This window comes from Fonsecaea monophora (genome assembly GCF_001642475.1).
Source record: "Fonsecaea monophora strain CBS 269.37 chromosome Unknown Scaff6, whole genome shotgun sequence".
Taxonomy (NCBI): Eukaryota; Fungi; Ascomycota; class Eurotiomycetes; order Chaetothyriales; family Herpotrichiellaceae; genus Fonsecaea; species Fonsecaea monophora.
Window position 1 is genome coordinate 215,238 of NW_019173937.1, and position 25,969 is coordinate 241,206.

The following is a 25,969-nucleotide window of genomic DNA, read 5'->3' on the forward strand; positions in this document are numbered from 1 at the left end:
ATGGACATTGAGCGTGTCGAAATTTATGTCTCCGACACCACGAGTGGCGCTGTGCACGTGAGTTCGCGTTGAGGCTGTGCCAATGACATCATCGGGACGCGACCTGAGGTGAAGGTCCTTCAGCAAGCATCTACCTACTTTACAAGGACGAAGTGTACCTCGTAGGAAGCGAAATATGTCTACAATCATCCTTACTCTTCTTTTTTGCATACCTTACACATGCTGTCGGCTGGAGTGTACCGTGTGTTTCCGTCGTTCCCTACCCGACGGATGGGACCGATGAATGACTCCGCGAGACTTGTTGGCAGCCGCCAGAAGAAACCAGCGGAGCTCAACGGCATCATACCACCTCGTACGCTAAGATCCTTAGGTAGCGTCTGAGACCTCAAAAAACGCCTCCAACGACGATTCGCCCTCGACGATCTGCCGCGAGCCAGGCCCGGAAGATGTAATCTGCTAGATACCGAGAGCAGATCCACTAGAGCAACGGGGAAACTGCTATTACAACTTGATTTAAGAGGCGGATCTACATTAGCTATTCCAGAAAACGTCTTGCTTTCCGACCGATTCTTGCGGAGGAAGAATCAGCGAAGCCTCGGAACCGCCTTCATCATCTCGTTGGCCAGTCTCGCTTGTCAATGTCTTCTCCGCACTCGAACTTGTTGGTTTTACGGGGGATTTGCGAGCCCTATTCCGTCACAGGTCTAAGATTTTCATGCGAAAACCAATCACAATGCCGTGAACTTCGAATAAACCGCCCGTTCCTGATTCTGGGCCATTCTGGAGCTGGGGCTGGTTCCGAAACCCCGCAAACGGGCTTCATCGGAGGGGAACCGACGGACAATCTGACAAACCGGCTTTTGCAAATCTATTGACGTCTTCGTACTTTGGTATGTTGGAGACATTGAGCCTATTCTTCATTGGCTTCCACCCTGACGGTGGCTTCAACTGAGCTGTGTGACATCTTAAGCGGTGAGCACAACATGTCATATCGTGCGGGGTTAGACACGATCCCAAAGGTAGGAAGAGCGACGACAAAGCTCAAATATCCGTGATGAGACGCTCAAGTATCCCGGAAACTCGCCAGCAGTAAGGTTGAATCTTCCAAAATGCTTCTCAAAATCCTCTTCGCTGGCTTGGCTGCCTTCGTCCCCTCGATCTCTGCTCAGTCAAATTCCAGTCAGATACTAGTGGTTGACCAGAGGAGTTTCAATGTTTTGAAGCCTGTTCCTCCTCCGTCACAGTCAAACCTTACCACAGTGAGAGACCCAGACGCTATGGACCGCCATGTGCCTGTTTCCATAACCTTGCTGATTCCAAGGGGTAGATTTTTGTCCCTCCCGGTGTTACCCTGGAACAAGCCCTGGCGAAACCCTTCCATGTCTACGATGAGGCCTTCCTAGATATCATCGGGACGAACCCGACCTTGACACTGATTGCCAGTACTAATAGTGATCCACTTTTCCATGAGGCAGTTGTTTGGTACGTTTCGAAAGCTTGATATGCTACCCAGAGATCTACAAACCTGTCGCGGGACTAAGTATGCGCCCTAGGTACCCTCCCACCGATGAGATCTTGTAAGTTTCGCTCATTTCTGTACTGTTATATCGTTCCTATCAGTCACCGTACTGGTGGAAAATTAACAAGTATTCATAGCTTCGTCCAGAACGCCGGAGCGACTGCCGCTGGGACTGGTCTCAATAAGTCAAATATCATCCAAAAGATCGCCTTGAGTCAAGCTGCGGCAGTTTCGTCCTTGCGCAATGCGAGCGGCCAAGTGGATGTTGTGACCGTCAATGCTACTCCTCCGGTGGTGAACTCGAACGGTTTGAAACCACTGACACTCCCTGTCTTTTCATTCCGGAGACTGATATATATTGGCCAGGTGCAACTCAGTATCGGGGTCAGCTCCTCTTTAGTGGTGAAGGACAGGGCAACAACACCGCACCCGCGTTGTACGTTATGAATCCACGCTCTCCATACAACACAACGGGTGGGTTCTGGTTTTTCCATATGCCACACTTCTGCAAAAATCCCCAGCGATATTTGCTAATGTCTGCCACAGTTCTCGTGAACAACTACTTTGGCCGCCAATGGAATTCTCTCAATGATGTAGCGGTCAATCCTATGAACGGTGATGTGTATTTCACGGACACCCTATACGGCTATCTACAAGACTTCCGCCCTTCACCAGAATTACCGAATCAAGTGTATCGCTTCACACCGTCCACAGGAGCTGTATCAGTGGTAGCCGATGGATTCGATCTGCCAAATGGTACGTTGCTGGTGCCTCAAATCGCTGCTTTGGAAGGCGAGACAGGATGAATACTGATTAGCGACAACAAGGCATCACCTTCTCCCCTAATGGGTCATTAGCATATGTGACCGACACAGGTGCCCAGTATTCCTTCTTTGGGTATAACATGACAGCACCAGCCTCGATGTAAGTGGCTCTGCAACATGCGAGATTTGGGAGATGCTGCCATGGATCCCACCGTCACTCGTGTTCGTACCGCGTGTCCAATCTGACATTTGTGAACAGCTATCAATTCACTGTCCTCCCCGACGGAACATTTGCGAATCGGAAACTTTTCACCTATTCGAGCGTCGGCATCCCAGACGGGATACACTGTGATACCAACGGCAACGTGTACTCGGGTGTTGGCGATGGTGTGCATGTGTGGGACCCTTCAGGCAAACTGCTCGGCAAGATCTTTCTGGGCACGACATCTGCCAACTTCAATTTTGCAGGCAAAGGTCGTATGGTCATTTGCGCCGAGACGGAGCTCTATTATGCGACGCTGGCGGCCGAGGGGGTGGTAGTGTCGAGTCAGCTCCCACCATCTTGAAGTGGGTTGGGAAGGGTTTCAATGCATATCGCAAGAGCCATATGAGTTTGAAATCTCACGATCGACCGGAGACCCCAGGGGACCGGAGTTTCCCTCCCCTGTTACCGTGTTTTTTTGGGGAATCTTGGACAGAGTTATCACCCTGACACAACGTATAGGCGCTACGATCCAATGGAAAGAAAAGGTCCCGCACCGCGACGACGAAAACGTTACTGCCGTGCCAGATCTTGTCAAATTGTTTGTCATATTTTTCAGACCCATGAGATGCGCCTGGTCTGGGAGCCAACCACGGTTTGGGGTTGTAGGAAGAAGTAGCCCGTTATATCGATCGGACGAAAGGCCGGCTCGATCTTGATCTTGATCCTGATCTTTACTAAATCATCCATCCATCCATCTCTCTCTCTCTGTTTCTTTTTCTCTCTCCACGTTCACAAAGCCACTGAAAGAACAGGTAGGTGTCCCATGTCATGTGTTGAGGCTGGTCTCGGAAACCCATGACAAAAAAAATTGTTAAAAAAAACAGTCTGTCTGCCAGTTGCGGTCTGCACGTTCGCGAATTGTCCCTGATTACACCCGCAGCCTTCATCTGTTGTGTGATGATTGGTTCTAGGTTGTCCCAGCGAGAGCGAGCTGCTGTCAAATGAAATCCCAACGCCGACGCCTGACGCCCGACGGGACAAGCAATAAAAAGAGACTCGAAAGGGAGAGAAAAGGACAAACCCTATAACGCAAAAGTAACAGGCCCTGAGTCAGAAAGGGAGGCTCGTGGGTGCAGCTGCAATCGTTCTTGCGTGCAATCAATCGATCAATCAATCCCCCCATTTATGGTCCGTCTGTGTCGTGGGCCAGTCGTGCGGATAAGCCTTTTTCACTTCCAGATCTCTGTACTTCCGGTCCATCTCCTCCCTCCGGCCCAGGGAGACGCGGTCGCCGTAGACAATACCGTTCAAGTGGTCGACCTCGTGCTGTAGAACGTGGCTGAATAGGCCCGTGGCGTGGATCCTGACGGCGTCGCCGCGCTGGTCGACTCCGTTGATTGTGATGGCGCCGAGGCGTGATACTGAAGCCGAGATGCCAGGGTAGGAGAGGCAACCCTCGGTCATGGACAGGGTTCGCGGCGGCGCGTTTGCTTGGTGATATGCATAGGTATGGGACGTGGCGGGACCGACTCGGCCTGCATCGTGGTTTTGTTCGCCGTCGACTCCGCCGTCGTCATCCCCGGCGGGCTTCTGAGACGAAGGCTCGATGACGGGATTACACACGGCGCCCCATCGTCGCGCGCCCCACGCGTCCTCCATATCGTACACAAATACCCTCAAATCCACGCCGATCTGGTTCGCAGCCAACCCCGTTCCACCGGCGGCGTGCATGGTTGCAAACATGTCGGCGACGAGCGTGTCGAGCTCTTTGGTGTTGAAGGCCGTCACGGGCCGCAGTTCGCGGTGTAAGATGGGCGTACCCCAGCGCAGGATGGGCAAGATCCGGCCACCATCATCTCCACTGTCACCATCTTGACGAGGATCGGGCTGAGAAGACATTTGATTTCGTCTACCCACCCGGGGTTTGATTTCCTCCTCGCCACGAAGTTTTTTAGCCTGGGGCCCTCTATGTTGGAGATTGATTGGTCCGTAAGAAAAAGCCACGAGATTCAGCGCATCCCAAAAACCGGCCCTATCTGTCCTTCCTGGTGTTTTTTTTCCCTTGGTCCAGGGATCCCCCTCTCCCCCACGAGATAGAAACTTGTGAAAACTACCCTAGCGCGCGGGCGCGGAGATATTTGCCAATAAACGTGGCCCGCTTGTCAGATGCGTTGCGCCTAAACTCACTTTGAGAGACACACGCGAGCGACCTGGACGGAAGAAAGAGCCTGCTTGTTCCTTCCGAAGAGATTGTGGGTTGTTTTTTTTTTCGCTCGCGAAGTTGGGTATACGAGGTTCCTCGTTTAATCGACTCCGCACGCCCAAGGGAAGAAAGATACGAGGAGAAGGTCATTTAGCGTTGCATGGCGCGGGTCGACAGAGGTCGAGACGAGTGAAAACCTGCTCGGCGCTCACGTGCCACAGGACCCTGAGATTAGACGGTGCCAAGGCCACCTATGCACTAATAAATCTTAGACTAGCCACTACCAGCGTAGTCGTTTTATTAACTACGAGTTCGAGTGAGTACTCGATACCTACCTAGGTAAGTATCATGTCGTACTCAGATTATGGGATACATTGATATTGCTCCAACAAGGATTTGCCACGGTTTCTTGTAAATAATAATGCATGAGATAATAATCTCACTACCTGGACCAAAGATTTCGAGCTGCCCGTGCCTCTCAATCGGACTGTGGTCAAGGACTGGTAGAGCAGTGACACCCATTGAAGGCAGATTAAACAACATAGTAAGGTGATATCTGCTCAATCTTACAACATACACTTTGGGTATTCTATTTTGGACCCTTGTGATCACTCAGCATGAGCACCAAGACTGGGGAAACCTGGGGAGAGGGAAAGGCCGAGACTTTTCCAGCACAAGGCTGAGGATGCCGGGCGGACGAGGCTGAAGCTGCTGGAGCCAATCGAGGCAAAGCGAGTCAGCGCTCGATTCAACACGCAGACTAACAAGAGTCAACTTTCTCCGTCGTGCCAGACGACGGCGCGGGGATTACACTCCTATTACTTCACACACCTCTGTCCAGCTTCGGGAATGATGCGTGCCTTTGGAATTCTTCATTCTATGGGCGCTGATTCAGCGTCAAGCACCAAAACCATCCTTCACTCTGGAATGAAGTTCCGAGCGCAGAGATCGCAATGCTGCAGTTCCCTTCCCAGGCGTCCGCGTTCGCATCCCTTATACCGATGACTGAGTTTGTCTCTTCCAGATATATCAAAGTGCCTGGCCTCCAGGACTCGCCTCCAATGTACCCTACGACGGGGTCTTTCACAGGAACCGATCCTAGAGCTGATTTTTGTAATTGAGACCGCGCAGCATGGCGGAACGCAAAAGAGCAATCCGGATCGGAAACAGGTATGTCACATCTCACACTCTCTCAGTACACCTCGGCCGTATTGACATTCTGAGTGCTTCAGTTCCGGCGCAGCTGGCGATGGTCCGGATCAGGTGTACCGTCTGGCCACCGAGGGACCTATCGACGCCATCTTCTCCGACTATCTGGCCGAGGTCAACATTGCATGGCGAGCTCTGGAGCTGGTGGACAAACCTGAATTGGGCTACGAGACGGCGTTCCTCACCCATCTCAACCACAAAACCGCGGCGGAAGAGGTGTTCAAACGGGGCATCAAGCTCGTTCACGATGGCGGGGCACTGAATCCCCGAGGTCTGTATGAGGCAACCAAGAAGCTTTTTGCGGACAAGGGACTCGGCCAGGTCAAGATTGCGTGGGTCGAGGGTGACAACGTGACGAGCGAGGCACTTGAGCAGAAGCAGAGCTTTGCCCATCTCGACATCCACGGCGTCGAGACGTCGCTCATCAAGAACAAAATCTTGTCTGCAAACGCCTACATAGGCATGCGGGGCATCATTGCCGCCCTGGACGCCGGCGCCCAGATCGTCATCTGTGGGCGCATTTGCGATGCATCGCCCGTCATGGCACTCGCTGCATGGTAAGTTTGCCCCGACCGTGCCCAGTCTCAGGTCGACTGGACATGACAGAGGCCCCCTTCGAGTTGACCGAGTATTATCAGGTGGCACGGCTGGTCAGATACCGACTATGACAAATTGGCAGGGAGCTTGATTGCAGGCCATGTCACCGAGTGCGGACCTTACACCACAGGGGGCAACTTTTGTGGCTTCAAGGCGATCCCCAAGCTGTACGAGGTCGGATACCCGATTGCAGAGGTCGAGGCCGACGGGTCCGCTGTCATCACCATGCACGAAAACTCCAACGGCGCCGTCACCGTCGACACGGTCACGGCGCAGCTGGTCTACGAGATCCAAGGACCGACCTACCTCAACCCCGATGTGGCTGCTCTGCTCGAGGACGTCCGCATCGAACATGCTGGGAAAAATCGTGTCCGGGTCTCCGGCGTCAAAGGCATTCCGCCCCCACCGACGACGAAGCTCGCCATCTGCACATTTGGGGGCTACCAAGCCGAGGTTTCCACCTACGCTGTGGGCCTGGACGTGAAAGAGAAGGCGGAGCTGCAGAGGATGCAAGTCCTGCGGCGTCTGGACCAGTCGAAGTTCTTGAAGATCGCCATCGACACGTACGGCTCCGTACCCGAGGACCCGCGATCCCAGAAGGACGCGAGTGTTCAGATCAGGCACTTTGTCCAGGCGTCGACCAAAGAAGCCATTGGGGAATTCTCGCAGGCTTTCTTGTTCACGTCCATGCAGGGCTATGGTGGATTTCATCTGTAAGAATTCATCTCACTCCACGTGCTTTTCACGAAAAGACTTCTAAGGCAGAGCATTCCTTGTCGTTTTGGACTGCCAGCCTTTCTTCACATAGACTGACTTAACTGGCTGCCACAGAAACATGGACATTCGAACCCTCGCCCCGAAGCCCTTTGTGACGTACTTTCCCGGAAAATATCCCCAAGAGTCGCTCAAGGTCCGAGCCCACGTCGAATTTTCCGACGACGCCGACCACAAAGCCCTCCCAGTCACACCGCCGCCCAAGTTCCAAGACTTTGAGGGGCAACGCTCCTACGACTCTACCGACCCGGTGGCCCTGTCGACCTTTGGCCCGACCACCCGCGCCCCGCTGGGAAAAGTGGTTCTCGCCCGGTCCGGCGACAAGGGCGGAAACGCCAACGTGGGGTTATGGGTGCGCCACGACGACGAGTGGCCCTGGTTGCGGTCGTTCCTCACCATCGCGCGGCTCAAGGACCTCCTCGCCGACGACTACCGGCCCGAGTACCGCGTCGATCGGTTCGAGCTGCCCAACCTCCGCGCCGTGCACTTTGTCGTCTACGGCATCCTGGAGGACGGCGTCAGTTCGTGCAGCCTGATCGACGGGTTCGCAAAGAGCTTCGGCGAGTTCATCAGGGCCCGTCAGGTGGATATCCCGCAGGCGTTTTATGCTCGGCCGCACGTAGGCGAGGAGCTGCTGGATGGATATCAGAACGGTGTTTGATCTGCTCTGGGGTATATGACAGACACCCACTCTCACTACCGGATGGGAATTCGCCGGATATGGTATGGCTCTTGTATGTATGGCAGCAACTCAAGGGAAAGCCCTTGGTGGTGGATTAACCCCCTCACATAGCAGCTACCTCAATCAAGAAGAATGGACCCTTGATTTGTCTCCCTGTCTATCAATATTTTGGAAAAGCTGGTACTGGCACTGGCCTTTGAGATATAGATATTCAACCACATTCGCTCACCCCGCCCGACCCCGACAACTCTCACTGCCATGAGTTGCTATACATCTACACCAGTCTCACGAGGTAGGACCATCTTGCGCAGTCACAGCCACTGTTAAGATAGTGGTGTATAAAACACACACTCTCCACCACCGTCTCTTTTAGGCGTTACGTGTATAGGTATTAGAAAAAGTCCACCACCATACGCCCAGCTTCCACCTTCCCAGCCTTCATCAGATCGATCATCTCATTCAAGTCCTCCAGCTGGAACCGTCTCTCGTTGACCAGCGGCGTAATGTGCTTTCGCAGCGTGAAGTCGAGGCATTTCCTCGACGAGGCCTGGCCGGGGACGTGGGATCCGATCAAGCTTTTTCAGTGGTCAGTTACGGAACGAAAAGTATACACACGCGTACATCTTTTGGCGAAAAAAAGAAGCTTGCTGCGTCTTTCTTTCGCTCGTATTGGGTCGGGCGGGGTGGGTGGGTTGCTTTCCTTACCTGAGTGATCGCGCCGTAAGCAGTTGGGCGCTGATGGGTATCTCAGAGTGTGGTAGGCCAACGGCTATCACTCGTCCGTAGGATCGGACAATGGCGAGCGCGGTGTTGTAGGCGGGCACGACGCCTGAAGTGACGATGGCCACGTCCACCAGCTCGCCGTTGTTGGCGTCCAGGACTCGTTGGCTCAGAGCTTCAGGCGCGAGCCCGCTCGTGTTGATGACGCTCTGTGCCCCATACTCGCCCTTGACCGTCTCGAGCTGTGCGTCTCTGACATCGAGGGCAATGACTCTGGCTCCCAGCGCGGCAGCATATTGCACCGCCAGCTGGCCCAGGCCGCCGGCGCCGACTACTGCGACCGTTTCTCCCATTCGCAGGTGCGCCTGCTCCAGGGCATCCCAGACCGTGATGCCCGCGCAAAACAGAGGGGCAAGCCGTCGCGGAGACAATGGGAGCTGGCTCGGGCTCGAGCTCGCGCCTCGAGAGACCACCACGGCCGACGCGGCGTCCACGCAGGTATACTCGGAGAAATATCCCGGACAACTCATCCCCTTGACCTGCATCTTGGAGCAGAACTGTGGCCCGGCCTTGCGACAGTCGGTGCATTCCAGACACATGTTGTGCCACAAGGGTGCGCCGACCAGATCGCCCACTTGGAACCCTTCTCCCCATTTCGCGGCGTCCGGTCCAAGTTCTTCCACTACCGCGACGGCTTCGTGGCCGATGATCTGCGGGAAGAGACCCGGGCCGCCAAAGGCGCCCGAGATGATGCTGATGTCCGAATGGCACAGCGAGGCCGACTTGACGCGGCACAGCATTTCCCGTCCCACGGGCGTCGGGACCGGGACAGTGTCGATGGAGATGGGTTGGTCTGGCTACGTCTCCGTAAGTAATACTCTCAAAGGGTGCGTCGACTTTGGCGCTGGCACAAGGTAGTGGAGTGGTCACAAACCGAATGGCAGACAGCTGCCTTCATAGTCCTTTGGCCCATGATGTTTCTAACGTCGAGTGTGTGTCTCACACATACACACACGATCAGGGAAATGAGCAAAGACCGAATCACCTTATGGATAGAGCCAAAAGAGCTTGGATTCACCTTGACAAAGGTATCGTTTAGTCCAACGAAGGATATTCTTGTTGAATACCACAACGGTCAGTGCTTGTCAAAGACCATACTCAGACCGACTCTGACGCCGAAGCTGAGGTCGGTTGATAACTCTGTGATCATATAACCGGCAACCTGCTCTTTGCACAACCACATATTGTCGAGACAGGCGCGGTAAATCAACCAAGAGTCACTTATTCTGAGGCCCGCTCGATTCGCCTCAATCATCTAACCGTTCCCTATGTCCCTTTTTGGTGCCATACTCGGCACGTACATCGGGCTCAGTTGGAGGTGGAGCCGCCTGGCACTGAATCGTCCTGAGAGTCAGCGCTCGCTCGCTCGTGTCACTGTTACTCGTGCTGTATTTCGAGCACAGTCCCGTCTCTCCCTTATTCAGTTAAGCATTAGCATGATGATAGCGCTGACTTGTTATTCCCATCAGCCAAGGCGCTATGCGGTTCGGAGCAGACAAGGGCCGGGAAAAGCATCACAAACTGTCACCGAAATGCTGTCCTTGGGTATGCAGAGGCCACCTGTGAGGAGACATTCAAAGAAGGTCTGCGTCCTCAAATTGAGGTTGATGTCTGGACAATAGCAGAGATCCCCGAATGTAGAGATTTCGGCCAGAAGTATCTAGCAAAATGGGCTCAGTTACTCCTCCAGCCGAGGCGGGCGAGTTCGAAACTCGACTGTTCATAAACGGAAATGTTTGTATTTTTCCAATCTCTGATTGTTGGACTGTCTGCCGATTCTCGTCTAAGACTGACACTTTCCACCACGTACAGTTCGTCGAGGCCAAAAGCACAAATAGACTCAGCATATACAGTGCCAACGACAATTCGCTCGTCAGCTCAGACGTCCACGTCGCCGGACAAGCAGATGTGGACGACGCCGTGGCTGCCGCGAGAGCGGCCTTCAGCTCCTGGGCATCAACCCCGCCGATACAAAGATGTAAGCTGCTGCTACGCCTGGCAGATTTGATCGAAGCGAACGCAGAGGAATTGGGCAGACTCGAGGCCCTGTGTTCTGGCAAACCCATGTCCCAAACGCGGCAGTTTGAAGTGCCCCTGGCGGCAAATGTCTTCAGATGTAAGAATTTCCATGTTCCCCTCGACACATCCCCCATAGTTGTCCTGATGATGAATGAACGCTGCAGACTACGCGGGTTGGTGTGACAAGCTCGAGGGAGAGTCGTGGCCCGCAGACAACGGTTTCATGAAGGTCGTCCGACGAGAGCCGCTCGGGGTCTGCGCCGCCGTCAACGCTTTCAACGGCCCGCTGGTCATGATTGCCTTCAAGGGCGCGCCGTGCCTCGCGGCGGGAAACACCATGGTCATGAAATCCAGCGAGAAGACGCCCTTGAGTACCATTTTCTTCGGGAAGCTGCTCCAGCAGGCTCAAATTCCGCCTGGCGTGTTCAACCTGCTCTCTGGAGCTGGGGAGACAGGGGCGCTGCTCGCGTCGCACATGGACGTAGACAAGATCTCTTTCACGGGGAGTGTCAACACGGGCAAGAAGATCGCCGTCGCCGCAGCTTCCAGCAACCTCAAGCGAGTCACACTGGAGCTTGGTGGGAAAAGCCCCAGCATTGTGTTTCCTGACGCAAATCTCGATGTTGCAACACAGTGGTGCGTGCAAGGCATCGTTGGCAACTCCGGCCAGGCTTGTATAGCCAGTTCACGCGTCTATGTGCACAAGGACATCAGGGAGACCTTTGTACAACGCCTCAAAACCGCTTTCGAACAAAGTCATGCTGCTTTTGGAAAAGATGCACACTCGGACTCAACACATATCGGGCCGTTGGTCGACAAGTCGCAGTTTGAGAAGGTGACCCAATATGTAGAAGCTGGCAAGGCAGAAGCCACTCTAATCACTGGAGGTCAAGCCTTGTATGATCAAGTAAGTTCCTCCCGAAAGGGGAGGAAATGGGTTGAGCAAACTTTTGTCCCCGGGATTTTTCACTGACCAAACAACCCCAAGGGCTGTTGGATGACTCCGACGATTTTCCTGGACCCTGTGCCGGATGCAAAAATCTACAGAGAAGAAATCTTTGGCCCCGTTGTGGTCGTGAGCGACTTCAGCACCGAAGAAGACGTCATCCATCGTGCAAATGCTACAACCTTCGGACTTTCAGGAGCCGTCTTCACGCAGGACGTCAATCGAGCGATGAGGGTGGCGTCTCAGATCACCAGCGGCACAGTGTGCGTGAACTGCTGCACCATGGTTGACTATACAGTGCCATTTGGAGGTCTCAAGCAAAGTGGCTGGGGTCGAGAGCTTGGAAAGGTGTGTCGACATATTCCCATGTTTGATCCCCAGAGGACTTGGAGATTCTTCGTCGCAGGATGACAAACTGCTGGGATCCTCTGCTGACACGATCTGTCTATCTCTAGGCTGGGATCCATGCATACACAGAGCTCAAGACGGTCTTCATCAAGTATGACTTGCTAAATCTGGTACTTGGTGATGCATTGCTAACAACAAAAATTAGCTTAACGTATTAGATCTCACTATCTACCCATAGCGGAATCATCATCAGTCTGGAAGGATGGAATATGTATTTTCTGGAGGGAGAAACTTGCGTTGCGTTGGTAGAGCTATGGGTAAGCTCGCCATGTGGTTGCGCCCTAGGCACTCTTAGTTGTCGAGATAAGACAGATCCGTAGTGTGCATGATATATCAAACCGTGTACGTGACCGAGTCAACAGGGAGACCGTCCAGAAGATTCGGATACGCGTTAATAAACTCTGGCGTCAGGCCCCAGCCCTCGACGCGGCTGAAGACCTTGTAAAACTCGTCGCGCATCTTCAACCCGTCGTTCTCGCTCGCCTCTAAGATCTCCTGACCCCATGGCCAGCGCACTTTGAGGCAGCAGGACATCATGTCGAAGATGTTGGGGAGTTGGGTGATGTCGGCCATCCTGATGAGATTGAGCCGGAGAGCGGGCCACAGGATCATGTCGAGGTTGACCGGGTGCGCTTGTTGTATTTGTTCCGGAATCGGCCACAAGAAGGGGGGGATTCGCGCGAAGCTCTCCGGGGTTGGGTGTACCCTCCATTTGCTGAAGACGTAGAGCAGCCAGCCGATTGCCAGGCGCTCCGGTTCGGCCACACGTGATTTCCGCAGCGCCGTATGAATCGAGTTGGCGAGGAAGTTCTGGCGCGATCCGAACAGGAGGTCAAGTGGCTCGGGCTCTTCCGGAGAGGCCGCCACCGCGCTGGGAGAATCGAACCAGGGGCTCGACGCTTTACTCAGCGGGTCTCCTGATGTGTTATTCGGGGTCAGCGACCATCTGGGGAGAGACGGTGTTTGAGAATCGGCAAATGACAGACTCGAGTCAGAGTGATTGCACGCCCGACTCCGTGAATGGTTTGGAGGAGGCAGCCTGATACTGCTTCGCGGCATCTGCTGCGACGGCCTTGAATGCGACGGTCGCGATGCCTCCTTGAGACCTGTTCCTGCTGTAGACTCGTCGCAATCCTGTGGAGAATTGTCGAATTCTGTCAGAAACGGATGGGGTGGATGATCAGATGGAGGAACCCAATATCGACCAGAGTCGAGATTACCGGTCAAAGTGCACAGAGCATCTGATGAGCTCTGGAGTATTCTTGTTGAATCTGGACTTCCGGGGAAGGGAACTTCCCCTGGTAGAGACTGGCCGTCAGGTCCCTGTTGTGATTTATCCGCGCTTCTCATGGTCCCTGTGGCTGCCACATCTGATGTGCACAGTATGCCCGATATCTGCAGACATCCAGGTTCGGTGGACCTGGTACCGCCATGTAATGACGGAGCCATCTGATCGTCGTAGCTGAGAGTCGTATCGACCACGCTTGCTGGGGGGGTTTGGTGCATTGAGGTTACCATTTGGTTGGCTGTCCTTTGTAGCGAACCAGCTAAACCCATCATCGTCTCTTGTTGTCTTTGCAGAAAGCGATTCTCCAGCTCGAGGGTATGGATTTTTCCGACCAGGACGCTGACGGCGATTGAACCATGGTTCTGCTTACAATAGGAGACTTGGTCTTCCAGTAGTTTTATTTGATTGTCTCTTTTCTCGCGGAGTTTCTGCTGTGCGCGGCGATCACGGAGCCTTTTCCTTTCCGCAGAGGTCATGGTGTTGTCGTGCATTGTAGCTGTATGGTATGGATAGCTCATATTCGGTGCTCGAGTTGCATACGACGCCACAAACAGGATGTTCTTGGGTAAGAAGTGCCCTTCCGTCTCTTTGATGTGGGAAATGCACGAGAGCTCTCAAGGCCCGTGTCGGATAAGAACTCGGGGCCCATAGCAAGACGCGTTAGCGGCACTCTCGGCCACAACTCTGCGGGGTGTTGGTGCTTGACCTTGTACCCGACTTGTGGAGGCGGGGACTGTGGAGGCTGCTGTGAAGGGCAAGGTGTCAATCCGTCGCTGGGTGTGTCTTCACCCAGGGATGCATAAAACTGCATAACTCGTGGAGACAGAACCGAAGCGATCGTGGCGGAGGTTGATATGCAATTCCCTGCCACCACTGTTAGCAATGATTCACCCCGTGATGGGCTAGGGGCTAGAGTAAAGACAACAAACACTGACTCACTGGGAGAAACCAGCAGGGAACAAATAGAAATCCATGGTAATCCTCTCAGCGACAAAGGCAGCTGAAAGCGAAGTGAAGTGAAGTGGAGCTCGGCAGCCACTGAGCAACTTGTGCCTGATCCACGACGAGTCAGCGCTGAATCAATCCTTGACCCCTCCCACCACCTCCTCTCACATTCGAAGCCTTCCCATACACCTGGACATCAGCCTTGGTGTGGTCCATTTGTTTGATCTGTCCGAGGTGGAGATGAGACCTGCTAGCAAGAAACCCCCTGGGGCTCGAAGGTCGACACGCGAATCAATATACCAAGACAAACCTGATAATGGCCTGTGATCAAGAGTCGAGACTGCGGCACTTGATATGGGATGGATATCGAGAGGTCCACAAGTATACATCCAGATTGAGGACCGGTGGCGTGCTCTACTTACAAAGGTTTGAAATCTTCGGTTGATATCTTTCGTTCAACAAGGCCCTTCATTCCCCCTTACACACATCTTTCTCTGTCGATTCTAATCAGTCAGAGACTTCTCACATCTGCCGCCTTCTACTGCCCAGAATGTCGTCCATTGCCACTGCAGACCTCGAGGCACCGTCTACCAACGGCCATATTCCCACCGACTCGGAGACCAGATGTCGCAGAGCACCAATTCATGCCAACAGACACATGCGGGTGGTCTGCATCGGGGCGGGCGCCTCGGGAATCTACATGGCCTACAAGCTGAACCACTCATTTACCGACTTCTCCCTCGACGTCTACGAGAAAAACCCCGACATCTCGGGGACATGGTACGAGAACCGCTACCCAGGATGTGCCTGCGACGTCCCCGCTCATAACTACACCTATTCCTTCGAGCCAAAGTCGGACTGGTCAGCGAACTATGCCACTTCGAAAGAGATCTTTAAGTACTTTGCGGATTTTGTCGACAAGTACGACCTGCGGAAATACATCACCTGCAACCACGAAGTCGTCGGTGCGCACTGGGATCGGGACAACAATGAATGGGTGGTCCGAGTCCGACGACCCAGCCAAAATGTTTTCGAACAGCGGTGCGACTTTCTGATCAACGCTGCTGGCATTCTGAACCATTGGCGATGGCCAGCAATCCCGGGTCTTCACTCCTTCAAGGGTGACCTGGTGCATAGCGCTGCTTGGGATGAGAAGCTGGACGTGACTGGCAAGCACGTTGGCCTGATTGGGAACGGGTATGTCCACCTACGATCCTCGATGACGGAGACCCTGGTTGGTATCTGACGAATGTACAGCTCCTCGGGAATCCAGATTCTACCCAAGATGCAAGAGTAGGTATTTCTGAATTTGATTTTCTATTGAAGCTATGCCTGAATCCACAATGACACTCTGCACAGGCAAGCCCGTCATGTTACCACGTTTATTAGGGAGCCTACCTGGGTAAGCCCCGTTAGAGGCATGGAATATCATGAATACAGCGACGAAGAGAAAGAAATGTTCCGCCTCAAGCCTGAGGTTTGGCTGGAAATGCGGAAAAGGGCCGAAAAGGCAATGGCTTTGGTCTTCCCATTGATGCTCAAAGGATCTGCCAGTCAGGAAGCGGCAGCAGCGTACATGAAGAGCCAGATGGTGCAGAAAATCAACAACGACGAGCTGGCGCAGAAACTCATCCCAGATTTTGCTGTGGGCTGTCGACGACTGACGGTAAGTCGATTCCCCCGGAAGCAAGCATATTCCAATGAGTATACAATGATCCTGACACTCGGAATCAAAACCATGTAGCCAGGGATCAACTACCTGGAGAACCTGACGGCGAAGAATGTCACCACTCTGTACGGAGAAATTAGGGCCACCACTCCCACCGGCTGTGTGACCGAAGACGGCAAGGAGCACGAACTAGACGTTCTGATCTGCGCCACCGGGTTCGACACCACGTTCAAACCACGGTTCCCCTTGATCGGACGAACCGGTAAAGATCTCGCAAAAGAATGGGAAATCGAACCGCGCAGTTATCTCGGCATGGCGGCCGCCGGCTACCCGAACTACTTCATGTACCTGGGTCCAAACTGTCCCATTGGCAACGGTCCCATCATCTTCTCGATCGAGATCCAGGGCGAATACATTGCCCACTTCATGAACCGGTGGCAGAAGGAGGACATCCTGACGTTTGACCCCAAGCCCGAAGCCGTGGACGATTTCATCCACCAAAAGGACCTGTTCATGCAGGAGACGGTGTGGAACAGCAGCTGTCTCTCATGGTACAAAAACCCACACACGGGTAAGATCACGGCCCTCTGGCCAGGAAGCACGCTGCACTATATGGAGACCCTGGCCAACCCGCGATACGATGACTACAACGTCGAATATCGTGGTCGGCGATTCGCGTACCTGGGCATGGGTTTCTCGCAAGCCGAGCTGGACCCAAACGTCGATGTGACGTACTATATCCGAAACCAAGACGATGACGCTCCTTTGTGTCGACCACTGTTCAGCACACGGAACGCCAAGGACATCACTCCTCGAATGACCACATTGGCCGAGGCTGGGCTGTAAACATACGGAAAGGAGGTTGTGGACGTTGGAACAACCGGAGTAGGGGGTTCAGGCCTCTTTGTCGGGCACAAATAAATCTATCTTTCGTTTTGCTCTGCGCTATATGGAATATACGTATAGGTGAATGAGAAATCCTGCTTGTACTTGTTCGGATTGGAATACATCCTCTGTGAAATGTACTTGCCGTCCACTATTTATTATCTGTAACCATGCTGCGATGTTCAGAAGAGTTGCTCACACCACCACCACCACCACCACCACCACCACCGTGCCGAAAGAGACCTTTTCCAGCTCCTGAAATTCTGACTCGAAACCGTAACCACGACAAGATTTCACGTTCTGACTGAAAATCGGCGACACTACTCCTTCGTCGGACCTTTCTCACTGCCGCCGCAAGTCCTCGTCCCATATCCCGTCGCATAGTCCTTGACATGACATCCGGCCGCTTCGATTTCCTTCCTGGCGCATTCATTCTCCGCCGTGATCTGAGCACACTTCACCGCCTTGTCCCAGCCGCGCGACATGCTCCCGCCTCTGATCAGTTGCACGCAAGGTTGCCGCATGGCTAAGTGGTCTGTGACTTCGGGGTTCTCTTGAGGTGGAGTCGTTGGAATGGGGGAAGATGATGAAGATGGCGCCGTAGCACCAGGCTCTGCGTCGTCGTCGCTGCTGCTACTGTTGCTCGTATGAGACATTTTCGTGTCGGCCTCCTTGTTGTTGTTACTGTTGTGTCGGTATTTCGGAAGAAGGGCAAGTAGACGGGAGAATCTAGGTAAGTGCATCCTTGTCAGATTCACGGACAGAACGGGTACATTGGTATTTTGTGGGAGAAAACTCTGGAGACTCAGTGAGAGATGAAAGATCGGACAGGCCTTGCGCAGGCAATTTTGAGGTTCAGGCTTCTTAAAACGGGACGGGACGCTCTCAAGGATGTCTCGTGTGAATTTTTGTTCGACTCGACGAAAGAAAGGCACTTACTTGGAATATGATCACAGCGCGCGCGGACAGGTGTGAAGAGAGAGGGACGCGGCCAGGAAAGCGACGACGACGACGGATGGACGGTGAAGATATGTTACGAGACTCAAAGGTAGACAACAACAACAAAGAGATGAGGGACGCTAGCGCAGTGAATTTGAATTGAATTCAACAGTGTGTGTGTGTGAGAGAGATATCGATAAGTCAAGCCGTCTTTTTCTTCTTATCATCACGGGGTCGTCTGGCAGCGACATGACTGTACTTTACCCGTCATGCTGTTAACAACGGGAGGGCACTATACCTATACTTCTTGGGTTACTATGTATTATATGTGTAGTGCTATAATGGATGATGGACAGATAGAACCAGTCTAGAAGTCCTTGTGAGCTGGCTCGAGGATTGTCATGATATACGATTTTGTGTTTGGAGCATGGAGGATAAACTCACCAAGTCGCTGTCCTGTTCTAAACTGTCGACGCAATGGCGAGGCAAGGCTGTCACTAAGAGCCTCGTCGGTATATGAAACTACCGGGGGGGAGGGACTCCTGCTTTGAGTCTAGCTGACTTGGCGAGGCCCCATCCACGTCCATGTCCATCATGGGTCCATCGTCCCCCATCCCCAATCACCAATCACCAATCGAGAAATATTTATTTACTCGTTATTATTTCCACTCCCTACTTTCTCTATCGTCAACTCTATGATCTTCCTCAAACGCACTTCAGAGCCCTTTCTGACCAATAGCTTGTGAGCTGTTTTGGGGTTACTTACATGTGGGATATCCTTCTGTGCGCGCGGGCGGAAAATGGGTTTACGTGTTTTTTATCAAGACCTTGCTTGGTTTGTCTATCTATCTGTCCCCTTCAGACTCCAAATTCAAGGTCCAAAGATAGATACGAACCCCGATAGGCGAGTGGCACTCTCTTTCCCCCAAAACACCGCGGGGCCTTTGCCAACGTCATAAACTGCCAACAGCAGAGGGGGGAAGGGCTCAAAGACTTGAGCACCAACTCATGTATATGGCCTGCGAAAACAGAACCGCGGACCATGGATGTAACCACGCCACCAAAAAAGAAAAAAATTACACGTCCGACGACAACAATAGAGCACCCGACACCACATCCCCGGGTTTTCGAGTAGGTGGGGACACATTGCACACGAGCCACAGACACGGTATCAAGTAGTAGAACTACTGGATTAGTAGAGTTTCAGAAACTCTTAGTATGCAGATATCACAAGTATTATTCTGTTTTGCCTAAATGCAGCGGATGGACGGGTTTAGTAAAAATGCGTCACAAGGTGGTGAGGAAGAAAGAGGCAGAATGAATGGACAGTTTTGCCCCGGGGAGGGGGGGGGGGGGGATGAACTTCAGACCACACACAAATCGGGAGAGTGATTGCTATTCATTTCCATTTTCTTGGTATATGTATGTATACATACATACATAAATACATATATAGTAGTGTATATCTCCAGCCTGGTGTATGCAAGCCCGATGCATGGGGACGGCTCCTCACGTAGGAATGGAAAGTTGACCTCTCAATTCATCTGTCTTGAAGTTGGCGTTCTGAACCTCTCTCCTCCCTGCATAATAACATTCATCCTCTTTCTTGATAGGACACCGAATGCCGTGTGATTGAGTGCGGCTCAATTTCTTTATCCTTCCTTCCTTCACCGAGCCAAAGGCATTTCTGGGGATTGCCATCATCTCTCAGTGAGTGTGTGGTGAGGACAGGAGGGTATTCCTCAAAAAAGCTTTTACGCGTTGGTGATTGGTGGTAGACATGGTCGTGCTATGATTCGCAATCATTTTGATTGAGCGATGCCATGTCAAAGCCGCACCTGGAGAGGACGGGAGAAATGGCCCGTGAACCCTCAAGCTTCAGGTTTGTGGTCGTCGTTCTACTGTACGCGAGGGAACAGAGAGTGAGGACAGCCACCTGCGCCGTTCGACCACCTCGAGGTTGTTATAGTCATTGCCGTCGATGTCGTGAATGGTGCCATCTCCGTCGTGTCTTTGTCAGACGCTCGAAATGGCGATGTCGGCGTCTCGCATGGCCGTGGGTTCCATTCCAAGATGTATCCAGCCTCTCAAGACCAGCACAGTTGTTGGTGACTCATGATCATGACAAATGACAAGAGGAAGCTCTGTCGCTCGAATGATTCCCAGTAATTGACGGCCGATGCCCGAACCAGTCCACCCTAGACAACAGGCCCGCCTGGCTTCTTAATTCGTAAATCGTGGTTGTAAAGACGGTCGTAATCTTCGCTAATTTTCGCTTGCGATCTTCGCTCACTCCTCTCCGCTGCCACTCGAGCTCGAGCAGGAACTGCTGCCGGAAGTCGAACTGGCGCTCGCACTCGTGGCGCGCGTCCTTTCCCTTTCCCTTTCCCTTTCTTCCTTCTCCTGCCGGGCCTTGATCTTCTTCGCAGCCTTGTCGATGGCTTTCCTCCTCGACGCACTCCACTTGGACACCTCACCGGCGTAGTACAGGCGGTACGCCACATCGCTGTTCGTCATGCCAGGCTTGATCGATTCGAAGGTGTACACAGGTCCAAGTGCAGGGTCGACAGTCGGCTCCAGGACCATTTGGAGGCCCTTTTTACGGAGTTGGGGATTTAGTGATTTCATTTTTGTGTGTTTAGATGTACAAGCTGAACCAGGAGAAGTGTAGCTTCACCGTGGAAGAATGTGGGCATCTATTATACCTCAATGCAGGGCTCTCACGTGACCGGTAGAGTATCCGCGAGATGCCGAGTCTGCGCCGAAACCACAGAAATTTCTCGCCTGGTTGAACTAGCAAGGATCATGGCGCCCCTTTTGAGCGAGTTAACGCCACAGACTCGATCGCGGAAGCAATTTAAATCACATTTGTGTATAATGTATCTGGACACGATCAGCTGATATCATTTCACCTGCGTGCCCAACGTACCATATATGAATACTATAGTCTAATTTTCGCTCCCAATCCCTTTCCTTCATACCAGAGCTTCTCCTGCCACTTACCTATTTTTATGCCGACATCCGCTTTTGCATCCAATTTCAGAGTGCCCCCTAGCGCATCCCTGATTGTGCCCAGGGCGTTACCACCCCATTCGACGGGCAGCTTTGGGGTGAGATTCTCTCCGGGCTCGATCGCGAAAGGGTAGTTCCATTCGATCGTTCCGACCTCTGACCCATTGTACGAGGCAGCTGCTGCAATATTGGTGACATAAAAGGCGAGCGGCGACACCAAAATGAATGTTGCGGTCGACGAAAAGATATGCATCTGCTTCCGTCAGCCAAATTCTGTAGATGTGAAATAACGTACCGTAGCTTCTCGCAGGGGATGCGACGCCATATGTGGAGCTGGTACTGTCATCTCCACGCCAGGATCAGGAAAATTCGGTATAGAACCAGCATGGGTCTTGATCGTCAGACTCGTATTATAGCCTGAGATGTACTGGGAAAGCCACTCTCTCCCGATTGTGCCGACTTCCCATGAAGCATTTGCCGTGAGGTTGTTGGGACCGGGCACGATTTGTTGTGAAGTCGCCCATGCATAGCCGACGCGAGTGTCGTTGACCCAAATACTGACTTTGCAGTAGGGAATCTTGGCCGAATAGTCCGTGGGATTCGTCACATTAACCCTTGCCTGCAGAGTTAATGAGGTTTCCGACGTGGCAACGACTTCCATACCCTTTATTTCTGGCATCTGAAAATCCCCAGCTCGAAGCGGATCGATGAAGATTTCGCCCTCTGCCGGGATTCTTCGGACTACAAATTCCCCCAGAGCTGTATGAGTGTTGACGTCAACAGTTGCATGCACTGTAAGGGAAGCCCCTTTTCCGAATATCAACGCTTGAACTACTTGGGAGAATAGAGCCTGGTTCTTGATGTCAAGTGGTGCATCCTTGACAATGGACTGGATCAACAGGTCATCGTCGACCTGCGTCGCATTCGCTGCTTGCCATTGGGAGAGATCAAGGTTCCCAAGAAGCTCCCCTTTGTAGAAGACGTCAGCATCTGCCCTGACTCTATCAACGTCCAAATTGACGTTCATTTCAGCAGGTAGGCCAATCAAAACTTTGACAACGGCTGATATCTCGGGGTGTGAGTTTGTCATAGGATCCGGTAAAGCAAAGTGGACATCCGTCAAAGTGAAGTTTTTGATAAGATTGTCAAAAGGATGACCTGGAAGCGTGAACGGAACCATCGTACCCTGTAATATCCTTCCTATCCATTCTGGGGTGTTTTCGTCTTGTTGGCCTCCGCGAATGTAGACAGTGGTATCTCGGCCAGCGAGGTAGTCGGCAACCAGACTGTCCAAAGGCGATGATTTTGAGCCAGGACACACTGACGTCAGAGATGTAGGTAACTGCTTCACCAAGCCGATCACACTTGCGCTGATGTTTTGCTTTGGTAGGATGTGGATGACATCTGTCTTGGCTGTTCCGAATAGAAGGTAATTGTCGGAGCAATCTGGCAAAAGAACCTCGAACGCCAGCGGCGGTACATCGAATTTCACAGGGTATTGATTCATGGCAGAAACGATGGCCATGGCCTTGACACCTTCGGGATGTCCAGGCATACCATACTCGGCAAATCGGAGTTGTTGGATATCGGGCTTTGGAGCCGCCGGCACATCCTGGCCCTTGAATTGCAGAGTTTGCGAAATGGTTTGTTTGCCCAGCTTGATCAATCCACTTTGTAGAGAGACAGTTGCAATGGCATTGACAGTGATTTCATGCAGTTTTCTATCCAGGAAATCCTTGGCGACTCTTTGAATCCCGTCAACATCGCCCGGCTCCAGATCAGCAAAGAAATCGAGATGATTGAATCGACGGTTTCGGATGTTGAGACGAACAGGAGGGATAGTGACGGTCCCTAACAAGACATTGTCATACGCAGGAAGGTAGACATTGACCTCTGACTCTTCACTCTTGACTTCCTTTGCCAGCCATGTCCCGAATCTGCCGAGATTCCTTGTTGCCTTGTTGCGGACTCTTGAAGCATCCATATAGAAATCTCCTTGCACCCTAGCACGGATACCGAGGGAGGTGAAGGAGTCGATGGAAAGGTTGGTGGGCTCAAAAACGACGCCTTCTTTCGCATATTCTTCAATTGTAGATGGTAGAGTGAGAGCAAAGCACACTGCGACTACCACCAGGCATAGAATAGTGAGGGCGATTATGCTAGGCCATCTCCGCTGCTTCTTGGGCTTGGGAGATTGCGGCGATTCGGACAGCGGAGAGTGTACATCACCATTGGCGTGGTCGGAGTAACTCGATCGAGGGTCATCTTCAGGGCCAGAGAGGAGAGGAGTGCGTTCCGAGGGGGCCGGCGAGGTCTGAGGTGAGGCCATGATGAGCAGGCGGAGAGCTGCTCCGTGAAGGAGGTTTTAAATCATGGATAGGGAGCGTGGGAGAATAACAACAACAGTAGAAGTAGTAGCGCTCGAAGTGGTGAGACCCGAAGAAAGTGGTGACGAACACGAAAGATGCAACTCGTCCTGACAATTGGCGCTCCACGATCTGCAAGGAACCGAGCTTGGACAGGCTAGTGAAGCTCCAGTAGCGGAGCAAGACCGTTTGATGTTTTGCGGGGCGAATACGCAGGTGGAAAGTCTCCCGAAAAGTCCCATGGCATTTTCTATCTCAATTCCCGCAGTCTTGTAGACAACTTCTGGATATCACCAGGGGTGGTCTTGCAGCATCCACCCACGATGATTCCTTTCCATTTATTCCTCTCTTTAACCTCTGTTATGATCCCATATACTTGCTGATCCCACGGCAACTGACCTTTGTCGTCGCCCACCCATTGCTGTAACCCAGTATCGTACACTTTACCACCGGCGCCATCGGGGTAGATGATCAGCCGTGGAAGCTCTAGAGCATGCGCATTTGCGGCATATTCGAATCTCTTGATCAAGTTCCCAATCTTGGAGATCTTGGTACAGTTGATGCCGATTGCGTACGGCGTTCGATCTCCTGCCAGCATGGTCTTGACCAACTCCTCGACGCCTGTTCTGTCTGGTAATTTCTCGTCACTATCTGGGAAGACGCAGGAGATCCAATATTCTTTGTCGTCCACTCTTTGCATCATCCTTCTCGCGGCTCTGACTTCATCGATTCTCGGCAATGTCTCAATTGCGACCAGATCAATATCGCTCCATTCTTCGCTATCCACAAAGCACAAGATCCTTTCGAGGTGGAAGTTGAGAAGATCGTCTTCGGTCATGTCCCCGTATTTTCCGGTGTATTCAGTACTAGGAACCATGGTAGCACCGTACGCACCCAAGCTCAGAGCTACCAAGCCAAGTCGCCCATTGAACGCTTCTCGCGCAATTCTAACCGCGGAGAGCATGCATCTCCTCGCCTCTTCTCGGCCAATGCCGTGTTCGTGGGTAACCCGAGTATTCGTGAAGCCGTAGAAACTGGCTTGATAGGTGGCAGTAAGAATAATCTCAGCGCCAGCGTTTGCAAATTCACGCTGGACCGCCCTGAGAATCTCAACGTTGTCGATGAGTAGATGGGATGACCATAGAGGTGTTGCGGACGAAAATCTTATACCTTGCTCATCTTCAAGCGTGGTGCCTAACCCGCCATCCAGAAGGAGGATTGGCTTTTGCAACAAGGAAGAAGTCATTTTTCTAGGATGTGAAAGCGGATTTGAAGTAACATCACCAAAGGAACTTTGTGGTCAGGATCTGGCAAGACAGAGAACAAAACATGTGCATACACTCAAGTGGAGGAAGTTTCCCCCTCCCGGGGATCGACGAACCAAAACTCTCAAACTGCGGAGCACGACGCCACACTTCAATAGCTGCATCGCAATGTTTTTCTCCCCGCCGTGTGACTCGCAAAAGAAAATATTTGCTTGAGGAGTCAAACGCCGTCTTCATCTTCAAAAAAGTCTCCTCCAGGTTAGCATTGCTGGCAATTTGTCCTACCCTTCGTTAATACCAGCCATCGGACCACCAACGTCATGGCAGCGCTACGTCCCTTTCAACTCCCTCTGCGCCAATATGGCCGCTCACTCTCTACCTCTACAAAGCCCAGTCCCCGTCACCTCCTGTCCATATCCGAGCTCACACCGACCGAATTAAGCACGCTCGTGAACAACGCAACAACCTACAAGTCATCCGCCCTGCAGCCAACATGGCCCAAGCGCACCGCCCTCTCCAATCGGACCATTGCAATGCTCTTCTCCAAGCGCTCGACGCGGACAAGAACCTCAACTGAGGGGGCTGTGGTGGCAATGGGCGGGCATCCGATGTTCCTTGGCAAGGATGATATACAGCTTGGTGTGAATGAGTCACTATACGATACCTCGGTGGTGATATCAAGCATGGTCGCTGGGATAGTCGCACGAGTCGGTCCACACGCAGACATCGCAAACCTCGCAAAGGACAGTACTGTGCCAGTCATAAATGCGCTGTGTGACACGTATCATCCCATGCAAATCATTGCCGACTTTGCAACTCTGACACAGACCTTCTCTACACCGGCAGAGAAACTACAAGGATTGAAGATCGCCTGGGTAGGGGACGCGAACAATGTGTTGTATGATATGTGCATTGGAGCAAGAAAATTGGGCATCGAAATGGCGGTAGCCTCCCCAGAGGGCTACAGTATTCCACAGAACATCAAAAAAGAAATTGAGGCCGCGGGACCCGGCACCCTTTTTGAGACAACTACGCCCGAGGAAGCCGTCAAGGGGGCGAATGTCATCGTCACCGATACATGGATCTCCATGGGGCAGGAATCTGAGAAGCAAAAACGCTTGACCGCATTTGAGGGCTATCAAGTGACAGAACAGATGGCTCGTAAAGGAGGGGCGGCGCCGGATTGGAAGTTTATGCATTGCCTCCCACGGCACCCGGAGGAAGTTAGCGATGAAGTCTTCTATGGGCCGCGATCCCTGGTTTTCCCAGAGGCACAAAACAGGCTCTGGTCGGCGATTGCCACGTTGGAGGCGTTTGTGGTGAACAAGGGAGAAGTGAAAAGGGCAGAGTAATAATAGATGTTGAGCGAGTTCTTTGATGTGTCATGTTTGTTACGATCAGCCTACGCCATCCGCAAGCCGGAGAGACCATGGATAATAGTATACCATCCCAGGTCTACAAGGAGGCGGGGACATTGCAATACACCGACTTACC

At 52.6% G+C, this 25,969-nt stretch overlaps 11 protein-coding genes across 11 annotated transcripts; 5 read left to right on the top strand and 6 right to left on the bottom strand.

Moving 5' to 3' along the window:
* Window positions 1–1,109: 1,109 nt before the first annotated feature.
* On the top strand, window positions 1,110–2,849 carry AYO21_01581 (hypothetical protein; the record flags this gene model as incomplete). The annotated part of the gene is made up of 8 exons (XM_022651563.1): window positions 1,110–1,259; window positions 1,328–1,482; window positions 1,554–1,577; window positions 1,657–1,826; window positions 1,886–1,993; window positions 2,066–2,275; window positions 2,347–2,443; window positions 2,543–2,849. 8 exons carry the CDS (start codon window positions 1,110–1,112, stop codon window positions 2,847–2,849), a joined length of 1,221 nt encoding a protein of 406 aa, XP_022516076.1.
* Window positions 2,850–3,658: 809 nt separating this feature from the next.
* Window positions 3,659–4,387, bottom strand: AYO21_01582 (hypothetical protein; the record flags this gene model as incomplete). The annotated part of the gene is made up of 1 exon (XM_022651564.1): window positions 3,659–4,387. The coding sequence occupies one exon, from the start codon at window positions 4,385–4,387 to the stop codon at window positions 3,659–3,661; it is 729 nt and encodes a 242-aa protein (XP_022516077.1).
* Window positions 4,388–5,823: 1,436 nt separating this feature from the next.
* On the top strand, window positions 5,824–7,932 carry AYO21_01583 (hypothetical protein; the record flags this gene model as incomplete). The annotated part of the gene is made up of 4 exons (XM_022651565.1): window positions 5,824–5,861; window positions 5,924–6,457; window positions 6,539–7,210; window positions 7,329–7,932. 4 exons carry the CDS (start codon window positions 5,824–5,826, stop codon window positions 7,930–7,932), a joined length of 1,848 nt encoding a protein of 615 aa, XP_022516078.1.
* A 412-nt stretch (window positions 7,933–8,344) lies between these two features.
* Window positions 8,345–9,646, bottom strand: AYO21_01584 (hypothetical protein; the record flags this gene model as incomplete). The annotated part of the gene is made up of 3 exons (XM_022651566.1): window positions 8,345–8,528; window positions 8,659–9,530; window positions 9,608–9,646. 3 exons carry the CDS (start codon window positions 9,644–9,646, stop codon window positions 8,345–8,347), a joined length of 1,095 nt encoding a protein of 364 aa, XP_022516079.1.
* Window positions 9,647–10,401: 755 nt separating this feature from the next.
* Window positions 10,402–12,264, top strand: AYO21_01585 (hypothetical protein; the record flags this gene model as incomplete). Its single annotated transcript, XM_022651567.1, has 6 exons — window positions 10,402–10,467; window positions 10,546–10,849; window positions 10,917–11,659; window positions 11,741–12,046; window positions 12,154–12,197; window positions 12,252–12,264. 6 exons carry the CDS (start codon window positions 10,402–10,404, stop codon window positions 12,262–12,264), a joined length of 1,476 nt encoding a protein of 491 aa, XP_022516080.1.
* Window positions 12,265–12,439: 175 nt separating this feature from the next.
* Window positions 12,440–13,870, bottom strand: AYO21_01586 (hypothetical protein; the record flags this gene model as incomplete). Its single annotated transcript, XM_022651568.1, has 1 exon — window positions 12,440–13,870. The coding sequence occupies one exon, from the start codon at window positions 13,868–13,870 to the stop codon at window positions 12,440–12,442; it is 1,431 nt and encodes a 476-aa protein (XP_022516081.1).
* Window positions 13,871–14,889: 1,019 nt separating this feature from the next.
* AYO21_01587 (hypothetical protein) lies at window positions 14,890–16,854 on the top strand (the record flags this gene model as incomplete). The annotated part of the gene is made up of 4 exons (XM_022651569.1): window positions 14,890–15,536; window positions 15,597–15,632; window positions 15,699–16,005; window positions 16,084–16,854. The coding sequence occupies 4 exons, from the start codon at window positions 14,890–14,892 to the stop codon at window positions 16,852–16,854; spliced, it is 1,761 nt and encodes a 586-aa protein (XP_022516082.1).
* Window positions 16,855–17,213: 359 nt separating this feature from the next.
* On the bottom strand, window positions 17,214–17,549 carry AYO21_01588 (hypothetical protein; the record flags this gene model as incomplete). The annotated part of the gene is made up of 1 exon (XM_022651570.1): window positions 17,214–17,549. The coding sequence occupies one exon, from the start codon at window positions 17,547–17,549 to the stop codon at window positions 17,214–17,216; it is 336 nt and encodes a 111-aa protein (XP_022516083.1).
* Window positions 17,550–20,121: 2,572 nt separating this feature from the next.
* AYO21_01589 (hypothetical protein) lies at window positions 20,122–23,173 on the bottom strand (the record flags this gene model as incomplete). Its single annotated transcript, XM_022651571.1, has 3 exons — window positions 20,122–20,483; window positions 20,836–21,097; window positions 21,140–23,173. 3 exons carry the CDS (start codon window positions 23,171–23,173, stop codon window positions 20,122–20,124), a joined length of 2,658 nt encoding a protein of 885 aa, XP_022516084.1.
* A 287-nt stretch (window positions 23,174–23,460) lies between these two features.
* AYO21_01590 (hypothetical protein) lies at window positions 23,461–24,456 on the bottom strand (the record flags this gene model as incomplete). The annotated part of the gene is made up of 1 exon (XM_022651572.1): window positions 23,461–24,456. The coding sequence occupies one exon, from the start codon at window positions 24,454–24,456 to the stop codon at window positions 23,461–23,463; it is 996 nt and encodes a 331-aa protein (XP_022516085.1).
* Window positions 24,457–24,795: 339 nt separating this feature from the next.
* AYO21_01591 (ornithine carbamoyltransferase, mitochondrial) lies at window positions 24,796–25,827 on the top strand (the record flags this gene model as incomplete). The annotated part of the gene is made up of 1 exon (XM_022651573.1): window positions 24,796–25,827. One exon carries the CDS (start codon window positions 24,796–24,798, stop codon window positions 25,825–25,827), a length of 1,032 nt encoding a protein of 343 aa, XP_022516086.1.
* Window positions 25,828–25,969: the final 142 nt, after the last annotated feature.